The following is a 12,774-nucleotide window of genomic DNA, read 5'->3' as shown; positions in this document are numbered from 1 at the left end:
ATTCTGAAAATAGTTTGGAGTATTGTAAAACAGTTGATAAAAAGAGAATGACTCATAGTATAAGCATGCAGTATTGATTTAACAAGCTTCTTGATTCTACATCTTCTGATAATTAAGCGTATACTTTATTGTTCTGGATCTTCTGATGTTTTAATAGCTTGTTTAATTGTAAGTGTGTGGTTGGGAGTATTCTGGTAGTTAAACATATAGTTTAACAGAATGGAATACGTATTCGTGTAAAACCCAAATCAAACCTTAACGGTAGTCACGAGATTCGAACCTTAACGAATTTCACAAAGTGTAGCACTTTGGATTCCGTTTACCGAAATCACAAAGTATAGTACTTTGGCATCCGTTTAACGAAATCTCAAAGTATAGTACTTTGGCATCCGTTAGTTGGTTCCTGAATCGATCGGATAGAACATCACATCGGTGATTATTGGTTAGAACACCAACGTATAGAGAGAAGAATAGAAGAAATGAACAAAGGAAAATGAATCCTAAGCTTCCTATTTATAGGTAGATTTACTCCTTAGGAAGTTTCCTTAACCATTAAGTTTCCTTAACTATTAAGTTTCCTTAACTATTAAGTTTGCTTATCTATTTAACTAAATAACTTACTTAGCTTAATTAATCTTGATTAATTAATCATACTTAACTTAATTAATAGATTAATTAATCTACTCAGCTAACTTAGCTGCTAAGTTTATTTAATTATTAAGTTTACTTAGCTATTAAGTACTCTAGCAGCTCCTTGCTTACGAGTTCTAATTTCTAGATACAATGGAACTCGTATTAGTGTATTAACTCAATTCAACTTTAACGATAATCACGAGATAAAACCCTCACAACGAATGACAAAGTGTAATCACTTAAACATCCATCGGATTCACAACGAATGACAGAGTATTCCCCAAGTTCGGGTGATACTTAAACATCCTGTCGGAATCACGACTAATGACAAAGGATAGCACTTAAACATCCTGTCGGATAGTTTCAATCGATCGGTTAGAGTATCGTACCAGTGATTAGAGTTATTACCCTAATAACGGGCAGAGTTTAGGGATTCAGAGGGTAAAATCCCGAGCTATTATTTACAAAAATAAAAGCTGACGGAAAGAAAAGAATTGAACAACGATCGAGTTAATACCCGGCATCGTAGCAGCACCCCGCTATACTAATTAGTGATTTGGAGACTATTTCGGCTATAACTCGACGTATACAACGAGAATTTACGTCGTTCTAACTTCTGATTTCAAGTCCCAAGGCCTGCTATTTATACACCAAAATTGACATGCTTACGGACCGTAAGACTATTTCCTTACAGTCCGCAAGGGACACCTAAGGGTCATAGGGTTGCCACACGTGGGACTAGGCTTGCTGAGTTGACGTCTCCTTAATTTTAAATTTTGACAACGAGTTATAAGGATAATCATTGAGTAGGGAATACCCCCCCCCCTAAGTTTTAGGGGCCCTGATCCTGATTCTGATTATTCTGAAAATTTTAGGGATTGTGCAGGATTACTTGGGTGTCTCAATTAGGGTTTCCTTTTTATACAATTAACATAATAAGTATTAATTTTAGTGAGAGTCGTTACATCCTCCCCACCTTAATAAAATCTCGTTCTCGAGATTTGGACTATGATATTTTCTTGGGGTTATGTTACTCCTTTTAAACAATGTTTCGTGGGATGGAATTAAAAGATATCTGAGGGGTATGAATTTTGAAAATAAAAATGATTTATAGAAACAATTGGATTCAATATCCGAAATGAACTTATTTTGATCAATTGAGGGAGATTCCGAATTGATAAATCTCTATTTGAAGTATGAAAAAAATGATTTGTTAATGATTATCTGAAATCAATATCGTTTCCTTAAATGGTACTGGTCAATAGAATTTAGTGTATCGTAATCTGAGTACATAATTGTACCAAGAATATGACAAATAAAACGAATGACGTAGGAATAGGGTTTATTATTAGCACAGGCTACAAATGTATATGGATACTGCAAGGTATTGAAAGAACTTAAAATTTACCGTTTTTGAAATTAACTGAGAGTTTCAAGGAAGCGAATCTAGATATTTCAAAAGATGAAATGTTCAAACGAATGAGATGAAATGATATAGTTTTCAAGGTGATTGGGTTCAAGCCAAAAGATATATGATCACTGAATGTGAAGGACTTTTAGAATCAATAAAGTTTTTTGTCAAAAGAAAGCTTTCTTTAGTTGGCAACTGAGGAAGACTTAGAATCTACAGATTCAAAAATATAATAGAAGTATAAAAATGATTTGTCAAATATTGAATTATGATATGAGAAAATCAATGTGCTGAGATGGGTGATTTGTAAGAATACATAAAAAGACAATAAAGTTAGTGTATTTTTTTTCTTAATACATAATTGTATTCAGATGATTTTAATCAAAATGTTTGATTAAAGATAGGGGATATTTTGATTTATTAAATACCTTTTCCTTTTATGTTATCATAAAGTAGATTAATAAATAAATATAGATAGGTTTAAAATATCAAAACCCGTGGTAATTTTGACAAAATAATGATATATGTTTTTATAAATAGGTTTACCCAATATTTTAGAACTTACGATTATCATTTTTAAAATCAAGTATGCTTAACTGTAAGATTTTATAATAGGGTATTTTAAATCATAAAAGTAAAATAATAAATGTTTATTATTTTAATATCAAGCATACTTAAATATTGGCTTGCGTAAATAACATTTGATATTTTAATATATATATATATATATATTATAAAAGAATATTTCTATAAGTATTTTATGGTTGTGAAATATTTATGAAGATGAACATTTATTTATAATATGTCTTGTTCATGAATGTCAGACAATTATTTAGATAATTTTATTTGTCCCTTTAAAAATATGTCTTCTCTTTACTGTACAAAGTATATATATTATAATATAAGAATATTTTTATATATAATTGAAATTTACTAAATAAGTATGATGACTTTTATATACATTAAATAGTTATTATTATGGTTGGATATTGGTTAGTGCTGCCTTGTTAAGCATAGGTGGCCAGTCCATGCCTAACTAAGGCTAGGCTACCCAACACCTGTCCTTGACAATAATCTAAAAAAATAATATTAATACCATTATTATTAATATTTTATTACAAATATTAATAAAAAAATAATAATAATAATAACTAGTCATAAATTTAAACGAGATTAGCGTAATCTTCAAATTTGTGAAAAAGTCATTACAAGGTGATCGTGATGTAAAGAAAATGATTTAATGAAGTTGAAGACCAACAAGCATGTTATAGTTCAAGAGAATTGAAATGATTGTTGGGATTATTTCGAATTTGAATATCATGGCTTAAAATATCATATGGGACTTTGAATTGAATACGGATTACGAGCAAGTTAACTGGGTTTGAATAAAATGAGTTTTAATAAGGAAGTTCGGACATGATCACAACAGAAATCATGTATACCCTTCAAAAGAAAATCGAGTTTTTTTCAAGAAATTCATTGATTCGATATTAAAGAGTCATTGCTTTGTAAAAACGCGGTCTTACAATGAAAAGATCAAGTATAGCGAAATGATATTTGAACTTTTGATAAAACAACAAATTGGAATGATTCCCTCCTATGGTTTTCATAATTCAAATGAACCACATGCGCAACAAACAGTGCATGTGTAGCGTGTGGATTTATCAAGAAATGAAATGGATCAATATTTGCTACTATGAAAGAAATCTTTATGGTATAATGACCATTAAAAGAAGTAGAAACACGAAAGTCAACTTATTATAGGCAGAAGTCAGAATTGCAATGAAAGGAATATAAGAACTTTATCTGGAATTTCGTGTGATTACCGTTGTTAAGTGACATTACCAGGGAATATCGAATGAAATGAAATGAAATAGGGGATTTGCAAAGGTATGTGACTCCTTTTTCAGTGATAATAATTATGACTCAGTTTAGACTATGCACCGATGATTGTGAAATCTTGTTCCAACGTACCTCAGCGAGATTCAGATCGTTTGTAGGATCATGTGGCAAAGTGCTTCTTTTTTATTAGTAGTTTTCTACTGACAGAATTAGTATTGGTGTCATCGTGCCCAATTTATATTTTTCAAAGGTCTTGCCTTGGAAGTTGTGTGTGATAAACTTCGACGTCTGTGGACGTATAATTTAAGTTTCATGTGTTTTCTTGTGTATTAGCATAACTTTATATGCTTCTTACTTGCGTTAATAGTATATGGTAACGCATTGGAAATTTGTACTTTTGATGATGTTCCAACTTAATGGGTTTTCATTTATTATTGTCGCATGAGTTACGAGACAGATGATCAAACGAAATAATGTTTGATATCGGAATTAAAGATATATGCTGGAGATTTCTGATAAAGAAATCTAGAATTATTATTGACACGTATGCTTGTGTTTTATTCTTAATTATCAATCGTTAAGGTTTTTGAAATTTCTTATACATATCTATATAATCATATATTTCACATGCTGTAATATACATACCCTTTATAAGGTCAATGTATTTATCAGATTCATATTTCCAAGAACCAGTCAGATATTTGGTCATGATACTATTTAGGGAAATCTTGTCACTGATTTGACATATTATTTACCCCGTCTTATCCGGTTCGCGCCGGAGCGGTAATCTCAGTATGTCTGGACAAGCTGGAGAGTCTGCTACTCTATACCCAGTTTTGCCGGAGAAAATTTTCTATTTCCCATAAATAGTATCTTTTCAAAAGGTGCCTCTTTTATTAGGGCTTTTATCCAGAATCAAGGAAATTTGTATTTCCATAACATATCTTTATTCTTGACCAAGTAATATCAATAAACAAGAATAAATAGTAATTAAATGCTATTGCCTGCTAGTCGTCATTCTTAGGGAATACCAATATTCATTACATTATACTTATTTATACTTATATAAGTAATTTTATTTTGAAGCTTATATTAAGACAAAATTTTTAAGTTCGAGTCTAAATATTATTCTGAGTGCTATCAGATAATATTAAGTTTCTAACTTTCCGTTTATGCTTAGGTATTATTATAACACCTAATTGCTTTAAACAAGTGGCTTAGCGTATACTAAGACATCTTTTCTTATGTTCAAGTCTAAATGCTATCAGATGTGCTACCAGTTAATAGCAATTTCCTAACTCTTTTATTTAAGCTTAAGTATTATTATCACAACACTTACAGGCATAAAGCAGTGGCTTGGCTCTGATACCACCTTCTGTCACGACCCCCGACCCACCCTGGACGGAATCGGGTGCCGTGAGCAGTCCAGTGGTACCGGTGATTATTTTGAAAAATTTTGCTGCGGAAATTTCATCAGGACCGTGAGTTAGGAAAAATATCAGAGTTTAGAAAACACCGGATTTTTATTTAAATAGATGGAATAAATTCCATGTTTTACAAAGGTAGCTTTTAATACGGGATAAACCCAAAAACAATATTTCTTAAGTTGATTTAATTAATAATATAAGCCACTTCTTGATGCCTTTCAGTGCTGTTTCCATCTCTTACTCCAATCTACTGTAATTACCTGAAACGCGTTTTAAAAAGGTTTTGTCAGCGGAAAATACTGAGTGAATCATTCATTTTACTAAAACGACTCATTTGTTATAATTTACAGTACTAAGAGAGATTACAATGTTTCTGATATCAAACCAACTACCCACAGTATTTGTCACTCGACTCATTTTGGTGACTGTGGTCATATCACCATTGGCTGCCCCAATGAATGACGAATATCACTAAATTTTAGGTTCGCCCACCTAAAGTGATAATAACAGTTGTAATGTGCACAATACCCCACATACCGGCTGTAATTTGGTGATTACATAAACTTAATCACTGTAATTATAATTCTGAAAATAGTTTGGAGTATTGTAAAACAGTTGATAAAAAGAGAATGACTCATAGTATAAGCATGCAGTATTGATTTAACAAGCTTCTTGATTCTACATCTTCTGATAATTAAGCGTATACTTTATTGTTCTGGATCTTCTGATGTTTTAATAGCTTGTTTAATTGTAAGTTTGTGGTTGGGAGTATTCTGGTAATTAAACATATAGTTTAACATAATGGAATACGTATTCGTGTAAAACCCAAATCAAACCTTAACGGTAGTCACGAGATTCGAACCTTAACGAATTTCACAAAGTGTAGCACTTTGGATTCCGTTTACCGAAATCACAAAGTATAGTACTTTGGCATCCGTTTAACGAACTCTCAAAGTATAGTACTTTGGCATCCGTTAGTTGGTTCCTGAATCGATCGGACAGAACATCGCATCGGTGATTATTGGTTAGAACACCAACGTATAGAGAGAAGAATAGAAGAAATGAACAAAGGAAAATGAATCCTAAGCTTCCTATTTATAGGTAGATTTACTCCTTAGGAAGTTTCCTTAACCATTAAGTTTCCTTAACTATTAAGTTTCCTTAACTATTAAGTTTCCTTAACTATTAAGTTTGCTTATCTATTTAACTAAATAACTTACTTAGCTTAATTAATCTTGATTAATTAATCATACTTAACTTAATTAATAGATTAATTAATCTACTCAGCTAACTTAGCTGCTAAGTTTATTTAATTATTAAGTTTACTTAGCTATTAAGTACTCTAGCAGCTCCTTGCTTACGAGTTCTAATTTCTAGATACAATGGAACTCGTATTAGTGTATTAACTCAATTCAACTTTAACGATAATCACGAGATAAAACCCTCACAACGAATGACAAAGTGTAATCACTTAAACATCCATCGGATTCACAACGAATGACAGAGTATTCCCCGAGTTCGGGTGATACTTAAACATCCTGTCGGAATCACGACTAATGACAAAGGATAGCACTTAAACATCCTATCGGATAGTTTCAATCGATCGGTTAGAGTATCGTACCAGTGATTAGAGTTATTACCCTAATAACGGGCAGAGTTTAGGGATTCAGAGGGTAAAATCCCGAGCTATTATTTACAAAATAAAAGCTGACGGAAAGAAAAGAATTGAACAGCGATCGAGTTAATACCCGGCATCGTAGCAGCACCCCGCTATACTAATTAGTGATTTGGAGACTATTTCGGCTATAACTCGACGTATACAACGAGAATTTACGTCGTTCTAACTTCTGATTTCAAGTCCCAAGGCCTGCTATTTATACACCAAAATTAACATGCTTACGGACCGTAAGACTATTCCCTTACGGTCCGTAAGGGACACCTAAGGGTCATAGGGTTGCCACCCGTGGGACTAGGCTTGCTGAGTCGACGTCTCCTTAATTTTAAATTTTGACAACGAGTTATAAGGATAATAATTGAGTAGGGAATACCCCCCCCCCCTAAGTTTTAGGGGCCCTGATCCAGATTATTCTGAAAATTTTAGGGATTATGTAGGATTACTTGGGTGTCTCAATTAGGGTTTCCTTTTTATACAATTAACATAATAAGTATTAATTTTAGTGAGAGTCGTTACAAAAGAGCTGGCCGATCGGCCAGGCTTCCCCGATCGGACAGCCTGCTCGATCGAACAGCTGGGCTGTTCGATCGGCGGATGGCCTGATCGATCAACAGCCTGGTTCGAGGTTTCGGGCGACGATTTTCGATATTTCGGTTTCGATCGAGTACGATAGAGTTTCCTATTCAATTTACTTTCAGTCCCAACTACTATATCTAACATACAATCACCACTACAAAAAAAATGCCATTTAGTGGCATACACTTTTAATGACATTTAGCTTTTGTGCCACTAATTTAGGTTTTACTGGCACTTTACGTATGCCATACTTGCTTTCGACACGGTTTTTGTGGCATTTAGCTTTTATGCCACAAACTTAGGTTTTTAGTGCAAAATTATGTATTTGTATATGCCATTAAAATTCCTCCAAATATTCAAAATTTATGATTTCCCTCCGATACCCCTAATTGTTGTCACCCCTAAATTTCTTTTCCCTCCCATTCTTCATTCCCCAACCCTAACCGTATCCTCCCCCAAATCTAATGCATCTACTTCTCATTCTCTCTATGAGTATTTCCAGATCTTTGAACCACCACCACCACATCACCGACATAGAAGGCTCCTTCATCCTTGTTCAACAGCCCTTAATCCCCGTTCACAACCCCTACATTCTAGTTAAGAGCACCTGTGGATGTTAGGTTGAAGAGGATATAATGTTATGTACTCGCTATCTCATCTGGTGCCCTAATTCTTGGAATTTTGATTTCTTGTGTAGGTTAGAAGGCATTTGAAATCACCATTATCAGAAGTGATGTCTTTTAACACATTCAATCGACCTCTATTCTATCCATGGTTTTCATCATCGAATTTGCTTGGATGGTACATTCATCTCTCTTTTCCATCTATATACAATGTTCAAGTTCAACTGTGTGTTTTGGTTGTTCATTTGCCCTAGATTTGGGTGAATTCACAAATAATTATTTAAATTGATTTTAGGATGTTTGAACTGTTATAGTTGGAATTGAATCTATGAATCTGTGCAACATTGGAGTACCAGTAAGAATTTGTAGTATCTTATACGCTTAGATATAAGCAAAACAGCTTGATTTCTGAAATTGATTGATTTGTTTTTAGGAGATGATAGGTCTGAATGTCTGATATAAATGTCAAGGAATGAGAAACATGGCTACTTTGATGTTTTTGGTATATTATTTTGTGTATTTTCCATGAATAAAATGGTGAAACACATTTATTTTAATTAAATCTAGATTATTTTGACTAGTAAAAGAATTTTTGTTAGGTTGTTGGAGTATTAGCATCTGGCAAGAGAGAGGGATTAAGTGGTGAGGCAGTTGGGCGTCAAGAAGAGTTACAAGACGGTCTATTGTAATTACACCATGATCAATCGCCAAGTTGAAGGTAAGTATGAAATCTCTATGTATATAGTTGTTGACAAAAATAAGAAACAAAATAAAAGAGACACTGATCTGTGGGGCAGGGGATATCAACAACGTATAGCTTTTCACTTAGGGGTGCAGGCATAGAGATATGCTCACGGTTGTAGACTTGTAGCTGTTGTGTTTGTACACCCTTACATGAGCTGTAAGTCTACCCTAACACTAATATATAATGAAATAATTAATCAATTGTGGTTACAGAGGTTGATGGGAGTATGTTTTGGGGATGGGAGTCTTCGCTAACAAGCTAATCAAATGGGATGCAAGCAACTTGATGCTTGTAAGCATGTTTTGGCTAATGAGCGTTACTTTAGCATCATATATCACTTGATCAATTCAGTTAAATCTTGTTTATTTTTTAGGTGGTTCATTAGTCAACTGGAGCAACCACTTGCAGCTCAAGAATCCGATATCCACAGAGCTATGGTAAAATAATTCATTTTTTTGTCTGTTTCTTTTTAATCATTTTGGTGAAATAGCTGTTTATTTCAACACTCTTGGTCTATTTTTTAGAATTTCATACTCTTTACATATCAAAATTACAAAATTATTATTAAAATAATACGCATTAGTTAAAATAAAAAATACTCAAATATGTTTTGGGTGATTTTTTACCACAGAACTAAATTGGCATCTTAAAGGAAATGTGATTTAAGTCAGTGAACCCAATTACTTATGAATGGGTTGATTCACTTGTATTTTATCTCTAACGGTCAATAATCTGAAATAAAGAAGTTTAGCTAAAACAACAGGTTTAAACTTAAATGATTTTATTCCGAAAATTAAGTTATTCTTGAAATAATATAGTATTGCTAACCATATGTGACATTATCTATAATCCATTTATACATTTTTGACAAAAGGTTTTTCGGGCCAACCCAGTATGATCTAACCTTAACCATCATGACCTATCCACTGATTTATTCCACATATAGACGACAATTTTTTTATTATACTTCATAAAAAATATGATTGTGACGGTTTGAGTCTCATTTTTAGGCGGTTCATAATAGCACATGATGCCCATCGCCGACACATCAAAGCCCATCTCCTAATGTGGATGACGGAAGTGGTAACGATGATGAGAGCGTACTAGTAACTATGGCTATAGTCCAAGTTGACTATTTGGCTTGCAATGAAAATGGCGGAAATAAGTTAAGTGAAGATAATAGTGATCAAAACACTGAACAACCTTGACCCGTTTGACCCGTTTGATTACACCTTCAACCCATTATAGATAAAACATAACCCAACCCAACTCAACCCATGCATATACCAACCATAGTTTTTTCAAGTTGTCTTTCTTGTTTTACGTCTTAACAGGTTAAGTAACCGTAGGGGCAAACTAGCACGTGCAGCTGCTAAGGCTGCTCGCGTACATTCTGATGAGGACAACGCTTTGCCTGAAAAAGAAACTGGGTCAGGGCCAGATCCAGATTCACCTGATGATCTTTTGGATGAAGATTATGATCCGTCTCCATCTACATCCCATCTAACCCACAGGAAAGATCGCAGGAGATCAGTTTCAAGAACCAAAGATACAGTTGTGGTCCCTGAAAAGCGTTTTAAATTCAAAGTTAACCAAAATGAGACTGCTAGCTACCCAGAAACAATAAATGGGATAGTACAGACCATGGAAGTTGAAGTTGTTCCTACAAAAGTAACTTAGTTTGACTTGATTCCCTTCACATATCCTTTATCTGTGGCGACGGGCGTACAACATTTATCATTTTCAGAAAAAGATAAGTCGCATTTTGTCACAATTTATGCTTTTGTCATTCTTGTAGCCAGCTATGATGAAGCCAACCATCTGCTGTAAACAGTGTGTGCATTTGGAAATCGTTACAACTCAGATGAAAATAACAATACACATTGCCAGAGTTTATCACTCAAGGGGTAAAGTGCTGCATTTCTTTACACGACTTTTGAAATTGTGATTATGACCAGTTATTTATAGGTGTTTACAATATAGTTTAGCTTTTGATTGTTGTGGATGACCATTTGTTGTAGATTCATTTTGATGGCTACCTGTCAAACTTGGAGCCGAGGCATTGATGGGTATTCTATTATTATGATTTGAATCTAATGTCACTTTTGTTCTTGCTGTTAGTTAGAGGGTCACTGTTGTTCTAGTGTTCTTGCAATTCGAAACCAAAGGCCCTAATCTATTGTTCTTGCTATTTATGCCTTAAAGGTACTCTTAATATAATTAGTAATCTTATTTTAATGCTATTGCTATTTTGGCAGACACACACTTAGAATTTTCCTGCTACAAATTAGTAATCTGTTTTCTTCTTTTTTTTTGCAAATTTAATTGTCTTTGAATATTTTTTAGGCACCTAGCCTATAGGGTGTGGTCATGACCTTCATGACCACCATGACCCTCTACATAGGCGCTATGTCATCCACCTCTAATCCACAATCCAAAACCATTACCCTAAGTGTGTGATCATGACCCAACCCACTATCCCCTTTATTTTTTTATTTATTTTTGTCTTAAAATCATCATATGGGAGGGCTGTTGTTGTCGTGGTTTAATCCACGAAAACCACCATGATTTAATAAAGAGGGGGTGATGTAGCACATAAATAATGGTCCTACATGGTAAATCATGACCCAACCATGGCCCCCATACCCCTTAGTTGGTCTTAATCTTTTGGATAATTTAATTGCTACTGAATGTTCTGTTTAGACTTGACAGTGAGTAGTTCAAATTTATGTCAATAGTTTTATTTAATCTTGCACTTTCACATTTCTGAAATTGCTTCAATCTCTTTTGTGTAGTTCATGAAACTCCTACTATCAAAGAAGACCAAGATTGTTGATTTTGGCATGGTTAGACACTACTATGAAGGTGTGACTTAATTCAACAGTCAATACTCGTGTAGTCAATATCAAGTATGTACTCCCAACTCAACTTTTAATTTTATTGAACTTAAAATCGATGACTTTTGGACCATACTTTTCATTAGAACATATTCTTAAATACTTGTTATAATAAAAGGGTTACTTGTGAAAAGTCTAAAAATGAAGTAGATTAGGTGTTTGAAGGAAACATAATATTCTTATAAACCTAATCTTGTTAGCAGTTTATAAAAATAATCTTGTTAACTTTGTGATTTTTTATAGGTAATTGTTAGTAACATTGCTAATAAGGCGCTCGCATGAGGATCATTTTTACTCGCATGAAGATTTGAAAGTGGTTCATGAAACATTTGTTAGATGTTTTTTGATGTTTGATATTTAGAATTAATTTGACATTGATTAGATATGTGTTTTCAAACATTTGGAATATGTTTGGATAATGATCAAACTTTTTATTGAATTGATGATGGTATGATTTTTAAGCTCTATAGTTTTATTTTAATTTCACTTTTTTTGATAATAGTATGATAAACGTATGTAGTGGCACTTATTAATGTGATTTATTTCACATTGTAAATAAATAATGATAATAGTATGATAAACGTATGTAGTGGCACTTATTAATGTGATTTTTGTAGCAAAAATTATGTGCCACTAAAAGTAGTATGAATTTTCAACCAAAAAATAGTTTTTATCGACACAAAATTTGTGCCACAAAAAGTTTCTTTTATTATATTGTGGCAAAAACAAAATGTGCCACTAAAAGTCTAAAAATTTACAGTGGCACACTGAAAGTGCCACTAAAAGGTTTTAGTGACACTGCTTCTAGTGGCACTTTTTTTGTGTGCCGCTCATTCTTTAAAGGGTTTTTAGTGGCACTTTATTGGCTTTTCGTGGCACTCTTTGTGTGTCACTATATGGCATTTTTTTGTAGTGTATAATTCACCTTATCCCAACGTTACCATT

General features: G+C 33.3%; 1 protein-coding gene across 5 annotated transcripts; it reads left to right on the top strand.

Annotated features, from left to right (window-relative positions):
* Nucleotides 1-7,957: 7,957 nt before the first annotated feature.
* LOC110868390 lies at nt 7,958-12,268 on the top strand. Of its 5 annotated transcripts, none has more exons than XR_002552416.2 (9): nt 7,959-8,365; nt 8,787-8,905; nt 9,145-9,223; nt 9,306-9,369; nt 9,943-10,097; nt 10,267-10,839; nt 10,954-11,001; nt 11,728-11,841; nt 12,073-12,268. XR_002552416.2 is itself a non-coding variant. In XM_022117544.2 (9 exons), exons 3-7 carry the CDS (start codon nt 9,199-9,201, stop codon nt 10,962-10,964), a joined length of 546 nt encoding a protein of 181 aa, XP_021973236.1. In that variant the 5' UTR covers nt 7,960-8,365; nt 8,787-8,905; nt 9,145-9,198; the 3' UTR covers nt 10,965-11,001; nt 11,728-11,841; nt 12,073-12,268. The 5 variants fall into 5 exon arrangements, 3 of the variants coding, with proteins under 3 accessions (XP_021973236.1, XP_021973235.1, XP_021973233.1); XM_022117544.2 differs by lacking the exon at nt 9,943-10,097 and having other exon boundaries at nt 7,960-8,365; nt 10,267-10,603; nt 10,731-10,839; XM_022117543.2 differs by lacking the exons at nt 9,943-10,097; nt 10,954-11,001 and having other exon boundaries at nt 7,961-8,160; nt 8,262-8,365; nt 10,267-10,603; nt 10,731-10,839.
* Nucleotides 12,269-12,774: the final 506 nt, after the last annotated feature.

This window comes from Helianthus annuus, chromosome 7 (assembly GCF_002127325.2).
Source record: "Helianthus annuus cultivar XRQ/B chromosome 7, HanXRQr2.0-SUNRISE, whole genome shotgun sequence".
NCBI lineage: Eukaryota > Viridiplantae > Streptophyta > Magnoliopsida > Asterales > Asteraceae > Helianthus > Helianthus annuus.
This window is presented reverse-complemented; position numbering and strand designations above follow the sequence as displayed.

Bases quoted from the DNA above. Each gene is read 5' to 3' on its own strand.
- LOC110868390 (XM_022117543.2), top strand. From the start codon at position 9,199: ATGGGATGCAAGCAACTTGATGCTT. The intron at 9,224-9,305 runs GTAAGCATGTTT...TTTATTTTTTAG, and splicing joins ATGCAAGCAACTTGATGCTT to GTGGTTCATTAGTCAACTGG. The intron at 10,604-10,730 runs GTAACTTAGTTT...TCATTCTTGTAG, and splicing joins TTGAAGTTGTTCCTACAAAA to CCAGCTATGATGAAGCCAAC.